General features: G+C 44.0%; 1 protein-coding gene across 2 annotated transcripts; it reads right to left on the bottom strand.

Moving 5' to 3' along the window:
• Positions 1-938: 938 nt before the first annotated feature.
• Positions 939-21,212, bottom strand: HDHD5 (haloacid dehalogenase like hydrolase domain containing 5). 2 transcript variants are annotated; one of them, XM_081879251.1, is made up of 8 exons: positions 21,130-21,212; positions 9,673-9,879; positions 8,517-8,629; positions 7,500-7,593; positions 6,631-6,664; positions 5,438-5,612; positions 1,682-1,870; positions 939-1,402 (listed from the first exon to the last, which is right to left on the bottom strand). In XM_081879251.1, exons 1-8 carry the CDS (start codon positions 21,157-21,159, stop codon positions 1,042-1,044), a joined length of 1,203 nt encoding a protein of 400 aa, XP_081735377.1. In that variant the 5' UTR covers positions 21,160-21,212; the 3' UTR covers positions 939-1,041. The 2 variants fall into 2 exon arrangements, with proteins under 2 accessions (XP_081735377.1, XP_081735376.1); XM_081879250.1 differs by lacking the exon at positions 21,130-21,212 and adding an exon at positions 12,227-12,386.
• Positions 21,213-21,382: the final 170 nt, after the last annotated feature.

Genomic DNA, 21,382 nt, shown 5'->3' with positions numbered 1-21,382 from the left:
GGTGGTAGAGGGAAACACAGCAACAAAACACAAATCACAGTCTTGCCCTTGATAGTTTGTGAAGGCTAAAGCCACTTCTTTTACAACCAGGTAAAACTCCCCCACCCCTTCTCTTCTCCAATTTTCATTATTTGGTATCCCAAACTCTGCACACCAGAGTCCATTCTGGTTCAGGTCAAGGACCATTGTTTGCAGTCAGAACTCTGCCTACCAAAGGCATGGAACACTCACAGGAATAGTAAAAGGGGTAGTGCCTAAGTAAATATTTATATTTCAGGGACAACTAGTCAAAGGTTGTGAAATAGCCAGGAGAGTGAGATTTAGTCATTGCTGCAACTATCTTGCTTCTATTTCTATTCCTGCTCTGGCAAGAGGGTCTGTTCCTCCAGGCATATCATGGCGCCATAAATCAACACAGACACACATTTAATATTTTGAACTTTTCAAGCACCTTCAGGCGCATCTGGAACAGAAGCAAGAGCCAAAAACTGTAGCAGGCCTCATGATGCTGGTCACAATTATTTAGATAGGATTGGGTGGAGAGATTTAAGACGCACTGGCCTTTGGCAGAGGAGCCCATTTCACCACAAAATTGGGATTACACAGTAGTTGTAGATATAGGAAAGAGCATGGAAGCTGCACAGATGTGAAACGGGTGGCGCAAGTTAGTGACCCTTTCAGCCTTCTCCATGGCAACCTTTCCCAACCTGTCCTTTCCAGATGTTTTGGACTACAACTTCCATCAGCCCCAGCCAGCACAGCCAGCAGTGATGGAAACTGTTGTTTCAGAACATCTGGATGGCACCCTGGTTGGTGAAGACTGCTCTTGGCCACACTCATTTTAGCAACAATGCAGAATTTCAAGTTGGCAAATGTGCTAGAGGCCCATATTGACAAAGATTTGGGAGATGGTTGCAATCCCTACCAAAAAAGAAAAGTTGGGAGAACTTTCCTTTACTCTGGCATGGGTTGAACAAGACAGTGCTCAGATCTGCCTCTGCCCTTCTGCCCCCATGCGAGATGCTGGCAACACTGGACTTCTCATTCCAGTTTCCAGTTCTCCTTCTGAAAGACGAGCTCCACAGCATCATTCACATCGTGCACAACGTGAGAGGCCTCCACCAAGGTTGGATCAAAATGGAAGTCCCGGTGCCCATGGAAGACAGTCTCCAACATGTTCTCATTGTGGTCAGCAGGCACATCTCCCTGGGGATTGTAGACCCCAGTGCAGACCAGTATGGACTGGCAGCTCTCTGCAGAGGTGATGGACACACTGTGATCTCTTTGCATCTCAACATGTTCCTCGCTCTCTGCTGCCATTGCAGTGACACTTACTTCAGCCTGAGCCTGGAGGTAACGGTTGTAGAGGTTTGCACCATAAATGTCAGCCATTGGGTTGTCTCTGTAAGCAGACCCAAAGGATAAGGGAGGAGAAAACAGGGTAAGAGTCAAGGTTATATAGTTAAATTTGGGCAGTACTTAAATCTAAAGCCATCTAGTAACAGCATCCATGCAGTACCTCCACTCCCATTTTCCAGCAAAGGGATCATACTCTAGCCTCCCCTTAGCAGGGAAAACAGTTCAGTAAGTTATATGAATCTTTCATCCTGCTCCGTGCCAATGTGCAGCTGCTGTGGCCAAGGTCTTCCTCTCCCAAGCTCAAGGAAGAAGAGTTGCTTACCCAATAGCATACAGCTGGCGGAGAGGGGATGTCCAGCCCCAACTCTCCATCTGCTGCTTGATCACATGTTCAGCATAGCGGTAGGTGACAGTGCTGGGCTTGCCTATCAAGGCCTCATACTTCAGCTCCTTGCCAGTCATTTTCTTGTAGATGTTCTCCAAGCACACAAGAAAGGTGCCATGGCCAAATCTGACCACAAAGAAAGAAAAGCGCAAAAAGTCAGCATGCATACTCCTAGGAACATGTGGTGGCACTGGGTGAATATAGAGGATAAAAGTACCCAATAGGGAATGTGGGTAAGATGGCTAGTCTTCAAGTATGTCCTTTAATCAAATAATACAGACATGACTGCAGAATTCTATGATTGCTTTTGCACCACCCCTTGTTACTGCTCTGCTCTGCTGCTATGGAAGAAAGGCCTATCTCTCCATGGACTGCTGCACCAATTCCTGACCCTTTGTTGAGGGAAGTATTTGGATAATCTGGCCCCAGAGTCTTAAAAGTGTGTTCCTAACATTAATGGGGTTTCAAAAAAGTTTTCTCACATTATACAAAACCAAACCAAGCAAGCCCTAACCTGTAGTAATTTGACCATTGTGAGGTTACATTTAGAACCTCTTGTTATAGACAAGAGCAAGACTCCACACTTAAGAATTTCTTCTCAGTTCCTTTTAGTTTCCAGAAATAGTCAATTTTCTTAGTCTGCAATAGTAATAGTAATAATAATAATATAGATAGATAGATAAATAGATATAGATAGATAGATAGATAGATGATAGATAGATAGATAGATAGATAGATAGATAGATAGATAGAATCATAGAGTTGGAAGAGACCACAAGGGCCATCGAGTCCAACCCCCTGCCAAGCAGGAAACACCATCAGAGCACTCCTGACATATGGTTGTCAAGCCTCTGCTTAAAGACCTCCAAAGAAGGAGACTCCACCACACTCCTTGGCAGCAAATTCCACTGTCGAACAGCTCTTACTGTCAGGAAGTTCTTCCTAATGTTTAGGTGGAATCTTCTTTCCTGTAGTTGGATCCATTGCTCCGTGTCCGCTTCTCTGGAGCAGCAGAAAACAACCTTTCTCCCTCCTCTATGTGACATCCTTTTATATATTTCAACATGGCTATCATATCACCCCTTAACCTCCTCTTCTCCAGGCTAAACATGCCCAGCTCCCTTAGCCGTTCCTCATAAGGCATCGTTTCCAGGCATTTGACCATTTTGGTTGCCCTCCTCTGGACACATTCCAGTTTGTCAGTGTCCTTCTTGAACTGTGGTGCCCAGAACTGGACACAGTACTCCAGGTGAGGTCTGACCAGAGCAGAATACAGTGGCACTATTACTTCCCTTGATCTAGATGCTATACTCCTATTGATGCAGCCCAGAATTGCATTGGCTTTTTTAGCTGCCGCCTCACACTGTTGGCTCATGTCAAGTTTGTGGTCAACCAAGACTCCTAGATCCTTTTCACATGTACTGCTCTCAAGCCAGGTGTCACCCATCTTGTATTTGTGCCTCGTGACTAGTGGGGTGCCTCCAAGGAGCAGGTTAACAAGGAAAACCACTGACTCTATATGTATATATATATATATGCATTTAGCAAACTGCTGCCTTTTTATATATATTTCAAGGCTTTTATATGTTATTTTCTCTTTTAAGGTTTTATTTCCATAATGCCTAATAAAGGTTTGATAAAGTAAGTAAGTATTTGTGCCTCTCATTTTTTTTGCCCAAGTGCAATACTTTACATTTCTCCCTGTTAAAATTCATCTTGTTTGTTTTGGCCCAGTTCTCTAATCTGTCAAGGTCGTTTTGAAGTGTGATCCTGTCCTCTGGGGTGTTAGCCACCCCTCCCCGTTTGGTGTCATCTGCAAATTTGATCAGGATGCCCTTAAGTCCATCATCCAAGTCGTTGATAAAGATGTTGAATAAGACCGGGCCCAAGACAGAACCCTGTGGCACCCCACTAGTCACTCTTCTCCAGGATGAAGAGGAACCATTGATGAGCACCCTTTGGGTTCGGTCAGTCAGCCAGTTACAAATCCACCAAGTGGTAGCATAGTCAAGACCACATTTTATCAGCTTCTTTACAAGAATATCATGGGGCACCTTGTCAAATGCCTTGCTGAAATCAAGGTAGGCTACATCCACTGCATTCCCTTCATCTACCAGGCTTGTAATTCTGTCAAAAAACGAGATCAGGTTAGTCTGACATGATTTATTTTTCAGAAATCCATGCTGACTATTGGTGATCACAGCATTCCTTTCTAGGTGCTCACAGACTGTTTGCTTAATGATCTGCTCCAGAATCTTCCCTGGTATTGATGTTAGACTGACTGGGCGGTAATTATTTGGGTCCTCTCTTTTTCCCTTTTTGAAAATAGGGACAACATTTGCCCTCCTCCAGTCTGCTGGGACTTCGCCTGTTCTCCAGGAATTCTCAAAGATGACTGCCAGTGGTTCTGAGATCACATCTGCCAGTTCTTTTAATACTCTTGGATGCAGTTCATCTGGCCCTGGAGACTTGAATACATCTAAACTAGCCAAGTATTATTGTACTATCTCCTTAGTTATTCTGGGCTGTGTTTCCTCTGCTGAATCATTTGCTCCAAATTCTTCAGGTCGGCGCCACCCTGGGCGGCTTCCAACAAAATATTAAAATGCAATAATGCATCAAACATTAAAAACTTCCTTAAAGAGGGCTGCCTTCAGATGTCTTCTAAAAGTCTGGTAGCAGTTGTTCTCTTTGACATCTGATGGGAGGGTGTTCCACAGGGCGGATGCCACTACCGAGAAGGCTCTCTGCCTGGTTCCCTGTAACTTGGCTTCTCGCAGTGAGGGAACCGCCAGAAGGCCCTCGGAGCTGGACCTCAGTGTCCGGGTAGAACAATGGGGGTGGAGACGCTCCTTCAGATATATTGGACCGAGACCATTTAGGGCTTTAAAGGTCAGCACCAACACTTTGAATTGTGCTCGGAAATGTACTGGGAGCCAATGTAGGACTTTCAAGTCCGGTGTTATGTGGTCTTGGTGGCCGTTCCCAGCTTTTAGCTTCTTGGCAAGTGGGTTGTAGTTGCATACCAGGAAGGTGAGGGGCGAGTTTGCAGGAAGGTTGGAACAATGCAAAGGCACTGAAGGAGTCAATCCAGCATTCCTACTGACACATTTGCACTGCACAAGCCTTCCCTCAAGTTTACCCCTCACTCTCTCCTTGGTAAGCAGCAGCGACCCAGCTGCCAGGAAGCTAAGCACAGCAACTTAAGTAATGTACCTAGAACACTGGCTCCCAAACCTTAACCCACCCCCTACGTCCACCTGGAAATCACTGTGTCTTGGTGGACCACTTAATTGTTTATCTGCCTGTTACAGCTGTTGTAATGTAGATGCTATATGATATTTAACTCCATTTTTATTGCTTCTTTTATATCCTTTACTGCATTGTATCGTTCTACAATTTGAATTCCACAGAATGCTATATACCATACAACCATAAAATGCAATTCAAGAAAGAAGCAATAAAAATGCAATTGACCATGTTTGATGGGACTGATAGGAATAGTAGTTCAACAACATCTGGATAGCCAAAGGTTCCCTGCATCTGATCAAGCTCATCCGAGGCAACTGAGCAAGGAGCATAGGAGCATATTCTCCAGTGAGGTTTCCTGCAAATATGGGGGGGGGGGGGAGAGAGAGAGAGAGGGAAAATACAGAATGCCAGCAAGAGATCTCAATAGAACCTTTGTATCACCTTGGCATCTTGGCTTCTGCCATCCACAAGAGATCCATGTTGCAGGCGAGGATAGGTAGATGTGGGTATGGAACAGAAGCCAGCTCTACCCCTAGGTTCCCATTGCTCAGGAGTACATCAATGATCAGTTGCAGGCAGGTCTCCCACCTGACTGGCTCCCCAAACAGAATCACAGCTGGAGATTTAAAAAAGGCAGCGCTTTCAAAACAGTAGTATGTGCCTGTACATAATATGACATAATAACCCCATACAAGAATGAACTCACAGTGGGTTACATCTGAGTAAACATCCTTTGGAAACCTATCCCCATCTACTTGGGTCCAGGACTAGGACATTTTAACTGTATTTTTGCAATATTTTTTGTTTTAAGTTGTCTGTTGTCACTTTAGTTTTCTGTACACCACTGAGAGATATTTTTATATATTGAGCAGTATAGAATTCATATAAATAGACAGACAGATATATAAATAGACAGACAGAACGATCTACTCTGGGCAGACCAGCCAAGATTACAAAGGAGCTCTCATATAAAACTTGGAGCAAACTGAATGGGGCTTCCATTTATTTGCCACATATTCCTGTAGATGTGACTAAAAAGAGTAGGATCTGCATTAGATATGTGAAAGCCAAGAAAAATGGGGGGGGGCAGGACACCCCCCAATATTGCAGGAAACCCCCCATTTTTTTGTGTCCCCCCCCCAGGCCTTCACAACTCTACTCCACATTACAAGGGACAACTCTGTTTCATCCCCTGATGTTCTTTCTCAAAACAACAACAATTGGGGAGCATGAAAGCATTACCAAAGTCATCATGCTAACAATCCTTTGCAATACAGTGGATTCTAGGATATGCAGAATTACTTATTTTTGCATTCTGTCATATTTCTTCTTTTTTCAAAGTTGATAAATATATTTAACCAAACAAACTAACATTGTTCTGCATTATTTCTGTGCGCTTATAATTGATTTGCCCCCTGCCAGACACCAGAAGTGGAAATGAGCTTAGCTAAGGGGGAAAAGCAACCTGGAGATGGAAAATTTGCACCGGCAGATGTGAAGGGTCAAGCATATTTTCACCCTGCCTGCTCTGCCTTCACATCAGTTTGAAAACGTGCATCTGCCAAGAGAAAGCCCACCTAAGCCCAGGTGAGCTCACAATGAAACACTCTTCAGAAAGAAAACAATGCACTTACCTTCTATGGTGGGGAAGTCAGCAGGTGCAGGAGGCTGTCAAAAGGAAGGGAAGAGGAACAGATATTAGTCAATTTGCAGTGTCAGAAAATGGGTGAAGTTTCTCAAGAGTTCAATGATACTTGGTATGTTATCCAACTGTAATATCATAAGGTGTTTGTTTGTTTTTAGGAAAAGGAAAACAAAAATGAATGTCTGTCAATTACAAAACCTTTAAAATAATTTCCCCCAACTGTTTTATTCTGCTAATTTGCAACCTTGTAGAATTCGTCTTTGCTTTTTAACCTACATGCAGCAAAGGGCAACTTTGCGCAGGAAGAAAATACTACTGACAAGAGTTCTATATTGCCGTTTTCATGAGATATCTTGGGGAGGATACTATGCAAAATATTTGTAGTACTACAGAGCTGGAGAAGCTCAGGCTAGGGGGCCAAATGCCTCTCTGTCTGTCCCTTGGGATTCTCAAGGCACATACCCCACCCAAGCATGCCCCTCACCAGCTTCACATCATGCCCTTGTGTTTCTTCCTGGGTGGAATATGCCCTTGGTAATGACTCGTTTGCCTGGATGGAGGATGGAAAGGAGTATGTGGAGAAACTAACTACAAAGGTAATATTTACAGTAATTGTTTCACCAACTGCTGCCTCTGGCCCTGCCTATCACTGGCCTGTGACTCCAGGAAGGTGGCCTAGATGGAACAGAGGTGCTTGGGCTAAAAGAGGTGTTTCACCCTTGTTGTACAGGAACCTTACTACCAGAGCAACTATGGAAAAGTTGAAAGTAGGCAAGAGAACACTTAGTTCTGCCAGGGGACACACCACACAAATGCTCTCTTTCAGTCACTCTTTGCAATGCTCAGGTTAATACTTGCCAGCTCTTTTGGCCTCCGACTTTGATCAACCATATCCAGCAAGGGAAATGCCTTCCTCACATCTTCAATGGTAACAACATGATGGAATCCCAGGCTGTTTCAAATGGCTAAGGAAGAAAGTTGTCAAGAGCTCTACAGACCTAAGGGTAAATTGTCAGAACTAACCCAGGAACTTAGTAACAGGAACCCGCCAAATCCCTACTGTTGGGAAGCAATCACATCTTGATAGATTCCCCACTTCCCTGTCCTGATCAGAAGGTCAAAGGCAGAGCAAAAAACAGCACTTTATTATTATTATTATTATTATTATTATTATTATTATTATTATTATTATTATGTTTATAACCCACCTTTCCTCCAATGAACTTAAGGTAGTGCTAGGCCTGGGCAATATACTGATAGATCGCCCAGGACTGGTATAAGGAACAGACTGCAATGTCGGCTTCACTCAGCAGTATATCGCTGGTGAAAACACCACCAATCCTGAGTCTCTCTGCTAGCAGCGTCCACTAGAGTTCCTTCCTCCGGCAGTGCTGCTAGAGGGACGGAGGAGCGCTGAGTGAAACTGCCATCGCACTCTGCCCTCATGAGATGCAATGACAAACAAGCTGTATCAGCTAGGCATCAATACAGCTTGCTCCTCCCTCTGCATCTTTAAACTGCTTGACTCAGGAGTGTGCAACTGCCCCAACCTCAGCTGAGCAGTTAAAAGAGCCAGGAGCTCACAGCCCAGCACTGGCTCCCATGAGCTGCTGGCAGGGTGGGGGCGCTGTGAAAGTACTCAGCTGAGGGGGGTACAGTTAAAGGAGCCTTGATGCTCTGCCTGCTCAACAGGAACCTTCCCAATCCCCAGCTGAGCTGCACAAACAAGCTTTTGCCCAGTGTCACCAAGTGCGCTTCACAAGGTTCGAACCCAGGTCTCCTCAGTCCATCCACTACACAACACTGGTTCTTAACACATTGCTAATAAAGAGAAAGGAAGATTAAAAAAATAAATCTGAAGGCAGCAAAGGATACTCCCTGGCATTTGCCTCCACAGGACCCTGACCACACACAAGCACACATTTGTCATGGAACTGATGGAAAAGACGCAGAGGACTGTGGGACAGGATCACCCATTCGGGAGAAACCTGAAAAAAGAGAAAGGTCAGCAGGACAGTTAGCTTACCCTTTCCACATGAAGTATTCCGTATGCCAGGCCCTTTATCCTCTAAGCTGCCAAAGCCGCTAGCATAGGTGACACCACTAGATTAATCTGGCAGGAACATCAACACCCGTCGTCCTTCTCAGACATTAAATACCAATCAGATCTCTTGAAAGTTACCTTGGGACATGTCAGAAGAATATATTTAAGCTTGTCCACAATAAAAATACAATGGACTGGAAATATGACTGTGCAAGAACATACACAACCCATATGCAATGAGTGTGCAAGAACATACCCAACCCATATTCATACCCCTAAGTAAAGTCCACACAAAAATGACACTCACCTTATTATTTAACATTGCATGAATGTGTGATTTGCCTTCATTAGAAAGCGTTCTAAGTGATGTCAAGGAACGTTAAAGCTCCGTGTGTCCTGTTTGATCTGCAGAGTCATCACTGAAGGCTATAGTCATCAAGCGACAAGCATGGAGGGGTGAGCAGGCTCCCCATCCCAGTGTTAAAGGTAGTCAGGCTGGGGAAAACCTCTGCCCAAGAACTTACAGCCAGATCCAAACAAATGCTCTATTTAATAAACTTCTATTCACCTTGTCAGGTAAAGCCTTACTTCTAACAAATGGGTAGCAACTTGTGGAAAGAGTCTAAGCCCTACAAACTTTCTTTCTGTGAGGATCCCCCACAAAATCTGGATTCAGGGTCACATCATGTAAGGTCACAGCATACATGAAAGCAACCTTATACCACTTTAAGTGCCTGCTTTCTCCAAAGAACCCTGGGAACTGTAGTTTGTCAAGGGAGCTGGGAGGTATTAGGAGATGCCTCAGAGTTATAATTTACAGCACCCTTAACAAACTACAAATCCCAGGATTGTTTATGGAAAGCCAATTCTGTTAATGTGGCCTAAAAGTGCTTTAAATGTATGGTGTGGCTAAATGTGATCATAGACTCACAATTTAGACACACCAGCAGCCAGTAACCCAATACAGAACACAGGTGCCTTCAGTACCTTAAATCCAAGTGCATGAGACAGTTCCTCAGCCTTGCTGTTGCGAGAGCAGTTTCCAGCATTGGTTACGAATGCAACCGGCACATGGAACCGACCTTTTGAATCTGTTAGTTTCTGGAAGGCCTTCTTAGCAGCAGGAATGACTAGCCGGCCCCGTAAAAGCACTCCATCAATATCAAAGAGGAACCCAAAGGAGGGAGAAGTTGTCTGTAGTGGAGAAAGATTCAATGATGCTATTTAGGAATAACAAGGGTAAGGAGGAACAAACAATAACAGCTCTAAAAGGACCATCTCTGTGTTGGCATTTTCCAATAATTTAGTATTTCCATCTCACCTCACCATATGCTCAAGACAGTATGTAAGAACATTGCTTAAACATAACAATAAAAAGGTAAAGGACCCCTGACGGTCAAGTCCAGTCACGAACGACTCTGGGGTTGCGGCGCTCATCTCGCTTTATTGGCCGAGGGAGCCGATGTTTGTCTGCAGACAGTTTTTCTGGGTCTGCCGGAGCAGTACCTATTTATCTACTTGCACTTTGACGTGCTTTTGAACTGCTAGGTTGGCAGAAGCTGGGACCGAGCAACGGAAGCGCAACCCATCGTGGGGATTCGAACCGCCGACCTTCCAATCGGCAAGCCCTAGGCTCAGTGGTTTAGACCACAGCATCACCCGCATCCCTAAACATAACAATAAAAAGCTTTAAAATGTACAAGTAATACAACAACACCCCCCATTTTATGTCAGGAAATTTTCAAGAATCTGTAGTCATTACTTCCCAAATACCTTTCTCCAAAAGTAGGCTTTACTTGACTTTTTACTACTACTACTACAATTATATTATATATATAATGTTGCCCAGCTGACTGTGTTGCCCCAGCTTCCAACAAATTAGTTGGGAGGCTTCCAACAAATTATAAAACCACAGTAAAACATCACACATTAAAAACTTCCCTATACAGGGCTGCCTTAAAGGAGAGGGGTGATATAATAAGCTCCTGAGGGAAATCATTCCACAATTGCAAGGCGACCACTGAAAGGACACTTCTCAAGACAGAGCCCTCAAAGGTTATCTTAATAGGCAAGTGGTCTCATATGGAGAAAGAGGCATCTGTGATATCAAGGTCAACAAATCTGGCAGCTGAATTTTACAGAATGGTCATCTACACCCACAAACTACTACGAACACAAACACTACTGCATAGCATCTTTGAATCAGTGTAATTCATGGCTGATGTTGCCAGTCTGGAAGTATTGCAGGAGTTGTATGTACTATTAACAAGAACAGTATTATTAGGAACACCATAACTTAGGAAGAGAAATGCACTTCTACTCAAGCCCTACAGAGTTCAATGAGTCTGACTGCCAGGCAAACATCGACAGCAGTGGTAACTAAACTTTCTTCACCATGGACCACTTGAACATTACAGATGGGCTTGGTGGGCTTAATTATTTTTATGTCTCATATAGCAATTGTAATGTGCTGTACTGTGTGACCGTAAATTGTGTTTTAATTGCTTCTTTTATTTCTTGTATTTACATTCCACAGAATTCAAATTCCAACATATCTGCAAACAAGCAGAGCAACAAGCAAGAGAAATTCAGAGGCTACCAAAGACCCGTGTGAATTTTTAAAGCATTTAATAATTGCCTAAATGTGAATAATGCAGGCACCAACCAGAGAATTCCATAACCTAGAGCCACCACTAAGGAAGTCCTGTCTTTTGCAATTATTGAAAGGTAATAATTAGCCTTTTTAGTTGCATATGTGTCGATAAACTGATAATCAATGAAGTTCATTAAGCACTGGAGATCTGATGATTTCTATGAAATTCAGTCAGCAATCTAGCCACCTTTCAAGCAGTCTTCACAGGCAGCCTCACACCCAACACACTGCTTGCAGCCTAACTTGCAAGTTGCCAATGTTTGGATCTCACAATGTCGCGCATTACAGCTAACCTGTAGAACCCATCGCATTTAACGAGGGAAGATGTAGTTATTAGGGATGTGGTTATTGCTTGGGACATATAATCAGCACAATCAAAACACTCCACGCTGCTTCGTCCACTGCTTTAACTTAGATGTGCTATCAGCAAGCTGCACTGATGTAAAGCAACACTCTGAAAAGTGTATGTGAAAGAGCGACTTCTTAACTTTTTGTTAACGTGGAAAAACCAGCTGACGAATCGAAAATCGAACACGTAGGTTGGCTATTAACCAGGCAACTTTCTTCTCTAAGGTCTGAGAGTTGCCAGCACAAACAACTCCGCCATATGCTAAAAACTAGTATTCCCCCCACTCCCCGCCGCCGCTTTTTTCTTCCTATGCCTTCCACATCTGCCGAGGCCCCCAGCACAACAGCAACAAAGGCAGCCTGGGTGAGAGGAGAGGCGCGTGAGAAAAGCAGGCCAAGGGACAGGTAAGCCCGGCGCAGTTGCCCGGCTCGATCTCCTCCCGGGGGTGTCACAAGACAAGATAAAGTGACGGGAGGACACCGAAGGGCGCGCGCGCGCACACACAGGGAGGAGATCGGGAGGGGGTCCTCCTCTCTCACCTGCCGCGCCCCGCAGGCTCTCCCCACGGGACGGCCTTGGCTGCTGCTCCTGCAGGGGCGGCTGACGGCGCCCCCCCTGCGCGCCGAGGGCAGCCACCCCCTCAGCGCCGCTCTGCTCACATGGAGCGAGCAGCACACAGCCATCCGCCCTCCGACGCCTGCTCCGGCTGGGGCGCCTCCTCCAATCAAGGCGACGGCCGAATCCCCGCCTTCCTCCCCTTGCTTCCTCCGCCCTGCCAATCCGAGCACCAAGCCTGCCGGTCACATGGGACGGCGGTGAGAGATGGGACCCGGGTCGGAGGTGGAAGGAACTACTGTGCAGTTCCCAGTTCCGGCGCGGAGGGAGACGCTGGCGCGCGTGCTGTGTCCGCCGAGGCTGCGGGGAGCCTTGCCTGTGGCCGCTGGGAAGATGGGCAGGAGCTCCAGCGCGCCTGTTTATTTTATTCACTATTTATTTCTTAACCGTTTATCACACTGCTTGAGCGTAAAAAAGATAAAACAATAAAATCAAGGCATTTCTTTTAAGGCATTTCATTTCTTTTAAAACCACACTTTGAAAGCATACAGAAGTTAAATAGATTACAAATTCGCAGCAACTTTTCCAAGCATCTGGGTGAGCTTGTCTGAACAAGGTTGTTTTTAGTAGGTGGCGAAAAGAGCACAGCGAAGGTGCCTGCTTTACCTCAAGTGGCAGGGAGTTCCCAAAGTATAGGTGCTTTCTCATCTAATATTACAAAGGATGAAAGGAAGAGTATATAGGAGTAGCTAATAGTTGCAGGATGACGGTCAGGTGGACTCAGAATGAGTTCAGGCTTGCAAGAGAAGTTAACAAATATATTTTAAAGGGTTTATTCAGCTATATTCAAAGCAAGAAAAATAAGGAAAGTAATAGGTTCCCTACTTCTGCTACTTCTACTACTGCTTGTGCTACTTCTACTAATACTACTACTTGACATCTACTTCTGCTTCATTGACTATGCAAAAGCCTTTGACTGTGTCGACCACAGCAAACTATGGCAAGTTCTTAAAGAAATGGGAGTGCCTGATCACCTCATCTGTCTCCTGAGAAATCTCTATGTGGGACAAGAAGCTACAGTTAGAACTGGATATGGAACAACTGATTGGTTCAAAATTGGGAAAGGAGTACGGCAAGGCTGTATATTGTCCCCCTGCTTATTTAACTTATATACAGAATTCATCATGCGAAAGGCTGGGCTGGATGAATCCCAAGCCGGAATTAAGATCCCCGGAAGAAATATCAACAACCTCAGATATGCAGATGACACAACCTTGATGGCAGAAAGTGAGGAGGAATTAAAGAACCTTTTAATGAGGGTGAAAGAGGAGAGCGCAAAATATGGTCTGAAACTCAACATCAAAAAAACGAAGATCATGGCCACTGGGCCCATCACCTCCTAGCAAATAGAAGGGGAAGAAATGGAGGCAGTGAGAGATTTCACTTTCTTGGGCTCCATGATCACTGCAGATGGTGACAGCAGTCACGAAATTAAAAGACACCTGCTCCTTGGGAGAAAGGCGATGGCAAACCTAGCCAGCATCTTAAAAAGCAGAGACATCACCTTGACAACAAAGGTCCGTATAGTTAAAGCCATGGTTTTCCCAGTAGTGATGTATGGAAGTGAGAGCAGGACCATAAAGAAGGCAGATCGCTGAAGAATTGATGCTTTTGAATTATGGTGCTGGAGGAGACTCTTGAGAGTCCCATGGACTCTTGAGTGTCCCATGGACTGCAAGAAGATCAAACCTATCCATTCTTAAGGAAATCAGCCCTGAGTGCTCACTGGAAGGACAGATCCTGAAGCTGAGGCTCCAAGACTTTGGCCACCTCATGAGAAGAGAAGACTCCCTGGAAAAGACCCTGATGTTGGGAAAGATGGAGGGCACAAGGAGAAGGGGACGACAGAGGACGAGATGGTTGGACAGTGTTCTCGAAGCTACAAACATGAGTCTGACCAAACTGCGGGAGGCAGTGGAAGACAGGAGTGCCTGGCGTGCTCTAGTCCATGGGGTCACTAAGAGTCGGACACGACTAAACCAGTGTTTCCCAACCTTGGGCCTCCAGCTGTTTTTGAACTACAATTCCTATCATCCCTGACCACTGGTCTTGCTAGGTAGGGATGATGGGAGTTGTAGTCCAAAAACAGCTGGAGGCCCAAGGTTGGGAAACACTGGACTAAACAACAACAACAATAGGTTCCCTTGCATTGAGAAGTTGGAAAAGTGCTTTGGGGTGACAGAGAAAGCAGAACTGCTCAATACCTACATTGCCTATGTCTTAACCCAAAAGGAAAGCAGTGCCCAACCTGGTGGTAACAGATTAAAGTATTCAAGGAGGGAGCAGCACCCCAGATAGGAAAATAAGTGATATGGGAACACCTAGCTACTTTAACAGAGCCAGTGTGCGGCTCTGGCTCGCCAGAGCAGCGATGTCACGCTGGCCACGTGACCCGGAAGTGTCTGCGGACAGCGCTGGCCCCTGGCCTCTTAAGTGAGATGGGCGCACAACCCCAGAGTCTGTCAAGACTGGCCCGTACGGGCAGGGGTACCTTTACCTTTACCTTTTTAGCTACTTTAAATGAATTCAAATCTTCAGGGCCTGATGAGCTGCACCCAAGGGTACTAAAGGAGTTTGTGGATGTAATCTCAGAGCCTGTGTCTATAATCTTTGAGAATTATTAGAGAACAGGTGAGGACCCTGCAGGTCGAAGGTGGAAAAAAAGGGAAAAAAAGAAGGCCCAGACAACTATTGACTGGTCAGCTTGTCATCAATACGAGGAAAGGTCCTAGAACAGATAATTGAACAGTCAGTCTGTGAGCGCTTAGAAAAGGGCACTGTGGGAATACTGTGTGCATAGTGTATATTGATTTCAGTAAAGCTTTTCACAGAGTCTCCCATGATATCGTGGAGAAGCTGATGTGAATGCACTCTTGCCTCTACCAGATTGACTTTTCAGACGTTCCATTCCAGTATTCTTCCAGCCTACCAGAAGAGGTCACTTTTGTACTACAGGAAAACAATGAGCCAACTATCCATTACAACAGCTCTGATTAGCACTTTGCTGGTGCTATTTGGCTTTAAAATGCTAAAATGTACTAATTCCACCACCACACATAAACTTCCTTTACAGTCCCCAGTAAATTTTACATGGATGCAATTGATATTGCTATGAAAAGGGTATCAGTCAAGAAAGAAGGGTGGGAGAGAACTAGCCATAGGCAAAGTGGTTGATTTTACATTTTTAAAAATAATTATTTTTATTTGTTACTTGTTTTAAAAATAGATAAGCCTGCTTTTATTCCAAAACAAAAATGCTAAGCGGTATATACTGTAATAATGTTTTTCTATTGTGCTCTGTTTTTCAGACAAACATTTAGACAAAGTCCAGTTCCTTAAAAATGCTGTTCATTTCAGCTGCAGTGATTTAATTGTTTCATGGTACAATCCTATACATCCAGTTACAGATAGGTAGCTGTGTTGGTCTGCCATAGTCAAAACAAAATAAAAAAAATCCTTCCAGTAGCACCTTAAAGACCAACTAAGTTAGTTCTAGGTATGAGCTTTCGTGTGCATGCACACTTCTTCAGATACATATCTGAAGAAGTGTGCATCTGAAGAAGTGTGCATGCACACGAAAGCTCATACCTAGAACTAACTTAGTTGGTCTTTAAGGTGCTACTGGAAGGAATTTTTTTATTTTGTTTTAATCCTATACATGTCTACTTAGGAGTGAGCCCCACTGAGTTCCACGTAAGTTTCTTTATAGAGTAAGTAAGACTTGCTTCTTAATAAACATGCATAGGATTAAAATGAAAGAGGCTCAAACATTTCTTAACTTTGGCTGGAAAGTGCCCTCGGTTTAAAAGTTTTAATTGTGGACAAATATGCTGATTACAAAAAAATACAGAATTTCCAAGTAGATTAATGTCACACCTGAAGGGTTCCCAGCTCCAGGGGTTCCAGATTAACCACTTCCTACCTCAAATTGAACTAGAATTCTGATCCTTACTTTCTTCTTCCTTGTCCACAGTAAGGTTATTTCAACCTGTCATTTGATCCCAGTTCATTCAGAACAGGGGGTGGTGGCTAGCATATTCAGCTTGGCTTAATTCCATGTAGCCCTCTGCTGAATATCATTGGGGTGCCAAAGAAGGGGAAATGCGGGGACAGGGAATGACAGAAAAAGAGAAAAGGCAGTGTCTACACACCTTTGCCTCTATTCCTGCCCACCTTTGTTTTGGGCAGCCTCTGCCCACCAGTGGCACTTCTTCTCTCCCCTCCAAAAGTTTTTTTTTTCCTTTAATGGGGTGGGGGTGGGGTAGAGTTCCCGACCCGTGTTCAAGAAAATATATATATATGGTAAGAAATTCCTACTTTTATTGCAAGCCATTAAGTGGGGGGGGGGGGATTTTCACCAGTACCATCACAATATCAGGTCTTCAGACTAGGAAACACTGTGAAATTAAGATGCAGCCCAAGACTTGGTAACCCTATTGAGTTGCATATATTTTCCTTGTTGTTACTGAAGCATTCAATTCAGCACACACTGTCTTGAGCATTTACTGCCCATGGATCACATCAATAAAAAGAAATGGAATTGGCATGGGGTAACTCTCCTCTGAGGCTCCTAAAATGCTGATCTGGAATGGCTCCTTTGATGTCTGAAGAAGCGGCGGGGGTGGGGGGTGGCTCATGCTATACTCGAAGGGTCAGGCTGATTTCATTCCCATTACTCCACATGACTAATGTGGAGTTCAGCCTTCTCAGTAATGGAGGTCGGGGCCACTGAGAGAAGGAGCATCATTCTCTGCAGAGTGATTGCATTTGGAGGAGCTCTCACAAATCATGGGCATTCTGTACCTGATCACAGAACTGCCTCCCTGTAATGCCGGGGAAAAGGAGATTGTATTTATTTATTTTCAAAAATAACCTGACCCAGTGAGGCAAGATATCATTTTGAAAACACAGCCGAGGAAGATAAGCAGTCAGGCGATCACCATTCTCGCGGTAGAGTGGCTTAATACAATATGGCTGGCAAAACCCCGCGGGTGTACTTGACAATATAACTCTCAACCTTGCTGGGCTCCAAAATTATTGACTAACGGGGACAAAGTGCCTTGAGGAGAAAGAAATAGCAAAGGACACACAGGATTCTAGAAACATCCAAATGAAGCAACACTTCACTGAGTCCAGGGTGTCAGTTCCCACAAACCATTGTGCTGTGGTTTCCACTTCTGCATGACCAGATTTTTACACTACAATGGAATCATCTGTAGCTGGGAACCAAGTGGGATTACATGGTAATCTCTCATGGAAGAAAGGATGGGAACAAGAAGGTGGAGAGTGCAGGATTAACCATATAATTCACCCTGTCTACTTGGGCTGTGAACGCACTTCGTGTACTTTTAAAGCATGTTCAAAGCACATTTCCCCCCTCTCAGAATTCTGGACCTTGGAGTTTGTTAGGGATTGCTTGGAAGTGTAGCTCAAGGAAGGGCAAATAACAGTGTCCAGAATTCTTTGAGGGGGGGGGGGAATGAGCTTTAAATGTGCTTGTCTTATTTCCTTAAAAGTAGCCTTAAAAGCTCCACAAATTTGGACAAAAGGGAAAAAAACCCTCAACAAATTTTGTTGCCCCCCCCCAAAAAAGCTCAACATATTTTCACTTTTTGAAATATGGCAACCCTAACTTTAAAGACCTACAGGTACCTTTTCAATGCATCAGGAATGTTCTGAAATAAAAGTGGTTGCTAGAAAGTTCAATCAATCAGTTCTGTCTTCCTTGCTCAGTTTTGAGCATTTCAACATAAAGATACAGACAAAATGTAAACAAGGAATGCATAAAACAAATCCACATTTCACTATCCCAAAGCACAGCATCTTTGGTTCTGAAAAGAAGTCTGTCTCGATAAAAACAAATAGGGCAATCCAGCTAAAGTTGAGATAGTAGGTAAGTAGTAGTCATGCTGCTCTATAAAAGAAGCTAAGATCCCAACCAGTCAGGAGTTTGGCATGGAAGGAAAAGTAGAGGAAGACAAAATATAACCCTCCCACATAAGGCCATCTCCCAACAGCTAATGGGCACAAGTCTAATTTTGTTTACCCAATTGATTATACACATACATAGAACCCCAGTTCTTAGACTGGGCCAGAGAACTGGGTGTGTGTTAGTTTGGTGTATGTGTGTGGAAGATCCTGCTGTTTAGATGGGCTAGACAAAAGCTCTTTTCTACCCATTGATTTCAATGAAAAAAACATGCTTACCTCCAACTAAAATCAGTGGGGTTCTGAATGCCAGTTATCCTTAATTTCTAAGTGATGTACATTAAGATTGCAAAAACATACAGTGAATAAAAGCAAGTGCCTGAAGTTCAACATGGAGGGAACCTATCTGATTCACCTAAGAAGGAGTTCCACAGAATCAGGACCACAATACTAAATGCACAGCTGCTGGTAGATACGAGTCATGCCTCTGAACCATGGGTGACCTCTAAAAGAGACTCCCCTGAAGATCTCACTGATTGGGCAGGGATATAAAGAATCCTTGAGGTATCCTGGAGCCAAATTGTTAAGGGTTTTGAAAATTAATTAATTAATAATCATAATCATAATAGACCATTGAACTTGGCCTGGTAACACGTGAGCAGCCACTACAAACTTTTAATCACTGGAGTCATGTGTTGGCAGTAGGTGTCCCCACCAACAGTCTAGCCACAACATTTTGCACCAGCTGGAGATTTTGGATCAGGTCCAAGGATAATTCCACGTTTTCCTTGCTAATGTTATACCAGCAACTAATGTTGTTACCAACAACTCCTTTTTATATAGATTTTCGGCAGTTCCTTGAGATTGGTGTGTATAGGTAAAACAGCTTTCAATTAATTCCTCCAATTCTTCTGAGATTTGAGATAAAAACAGAAAACACCGGTTCCTGCTCTATTTCTCCCTCTCTTATGTTACATTCATGCACAGCTGCTCCAATTCAGCAAGAACAAACTGCACCCGTAAGCAGCTGCCCACAAGCACTGCCAATGTCAATCTGGAAGTATTTGCCATCTCTCCATCATGATGCTCAGCTGATTCCTATGGCACTAGCTGGATGTATCTTTTTGGTGTAAATGAAGCAGCACAACAGTCAATTACACATAACTTGTTTCCCAGATCTACAGCAGGATCGGGGTCACTTGCTTTAGTGTGGTTTGTGGTTTCAGAAAGGTCAATCATTTATTAGTTACTTATTTTCAAGGTTTATACCCCAACTGTCAGTACAGTAACCAATAGTGTTTACAATCAGGATTAAACAACACCACCACTACATTACTAATTATCAGGGAATGTAAGGAAAGAAGCCTTGGAAAGAGCTACTTTGTATAAAAGAAATCAAGTGGAGTGACAGTAAACAGATAGGGGCAAGGGCAGAGTCAGTCCCCCACCCTTTCCCCTTTCCTTGTTACTCTTAACCAGAAATTGTAGGCTCTTTAAAGCAGGCATAGGCAAACTCTGGCCCTCCAGATGTTTGGGACTACAATTTCCATCATCCCTAGCTAACAGGACCAGTGGTCAGGGATGATGGGGATTGTATTCCCAAACATCTGGAGGACCGGAGTCTGCCTATGCCTGCTTTAAAGCCCTTCTACTACTACGGAGTTACCTCATAAGGGACTGCAGCCCTGACACTGAACTGGTTGTTCCCATAGAAATGCGATTGTGTGTAAGACTTGGTGAGTCACAGACCCCATTCAGTAACCAGTGGTGACCCACTCAGTAATCTAATTTGCATAGGTATAGTGGCTGGTATTATTATGTAAGAGCCACCTGCCTGTTATAGAGAGACAGTGTGGTGTAGTGGTTAGGGTGTTGAACTAGGACCTGGGAGACCAGGGTTCATATCACCACTCAGCCTTGAATCTCGTTGGGTTACCTTGGGCTGGTTACTGCCACTTAGCCTAACTTACCTCACAGGGTTGTTGTGGGGACTAAATAAGGAGGGGAAGAACCATGCCCACCACTTTGAGCTCCTTGGACAAAAAAGGTGGGAGATAAAGTTGATGAATAATAAATTAAAATAAACACTCCCCCCCCCCAATTTTGTCTCTCCCAAGCACAACCTCAGTTTATAAGGCAGAGAGCAACTTCAAATGTGTGGACACTGAAAGAGATTGATGCAAATAAATTATTAATGATCAGAGTTCCCACCCAACATTGTTTTCTTTTCCAATGGCTTTTTATTTGGTGTATTAGTGTATTCTATGGACCCCTTTACCTCTGCTCTCTTTTCCTTTCTATTGAATCTGCTTACCCCATAGCTATGTGTAAGAAACTTTTATGTACAAACACAATGTTTTGTGATGGGCATTAGATTAGATGGCTTTTTAGAAGATTAAGGGAAATCCACCAAATATAGGTTTATCTAGTAGCAATGATGGCCAGATAGAACCCCTGTGTTCCAAAGAAGCATGCTGCTAATTAGCAGGTGATAGGGGTGAATAAGTGGGGAATGCAGGATCTCAATGTCCTGTTTGTGCACTGCCTGGAGACAAAAATCTGGCCTGCCACTGATGGAAATGGAGTTAGATGAGCCTTTATCCACACCAGCAGTGATTTTCCTATCACCAAAGGAAACTGTCTGCTTGCCTGTCTTATAAAGAGAAGTGGTATATAGTTGTTTTCTTGATCTGGGGGTGTCTGCAGTGGCAATAGTTTGATCTTAAGGGTCTTGAGATTACACTGTTTACAGCAGATCAGGACCAATCACAGACTAAGCAAAAAGTTACTTCAATTTGCCTAATCCCATCTGCTTTGTTTGCACTTTAGCGGAGCCACTGCGTCATAATTCCATGCCCACTGCCACATAGATACTACTAAAGCTGTAGCTCCATCTTACCTTATGGTCTAACTCACTCTCCCCTTCCATGCTATTATGAGATGTGAATCAGCCATTCCTCTTCCTGCCCTGCCTGGCTGATTTGCATAACACATTTTGATTGGTTGTATGGAACAGTGATTTGGGTTTGGGTTTTTTTTAAGAAGGATTATTTGTGTAACAATCATGTGCATTAGTTACCACAATGACTTACATACATACCCATAGTGCTTTTTTTGGAGAAGTAGTATCAAAATCACAGAACATCAGATTG

The sequence above is a fragment of the Podarcis erhardii genome (assembly GCF_964252035.2).
Source record: "Podarcis erhardii genome assembly, chromosome: 10".
Lineage (NCBI taxonomy): Eukaryota > Metazoa > Chordata > Lepidosauria > Squamata > Lacertidae > Podarcis > Podarcis erhardii.
Note: the sequence above shows the minus strand (reverse complement) of the source record. Positions and strands in the feature narration are given on the sequence as shown.

Coding starts and splice junctions, on each gene's coding strand:
- HDHD5 (XM_081879250.1), bottom strand. CDS start 12,370: ATGGCTGTGTGCTGCTCGCTCCATGTGAGCAGAGCGGCGCTGAGGGGG. Junction 7,594..8,516: donor GTGGAGGCAAATGCCAGGGA/GTATCCTTTGCT, acceptor CATTTGAAACAG/CCTGGGATTCCATCATGTTG. Junction 1,403..1,681: donor CGCCAGCTGTATGCTATTGG/GTAAGCAACTCT, acceptor GTCTGCTTACAG/AGACAACCCAATGGCTGACA.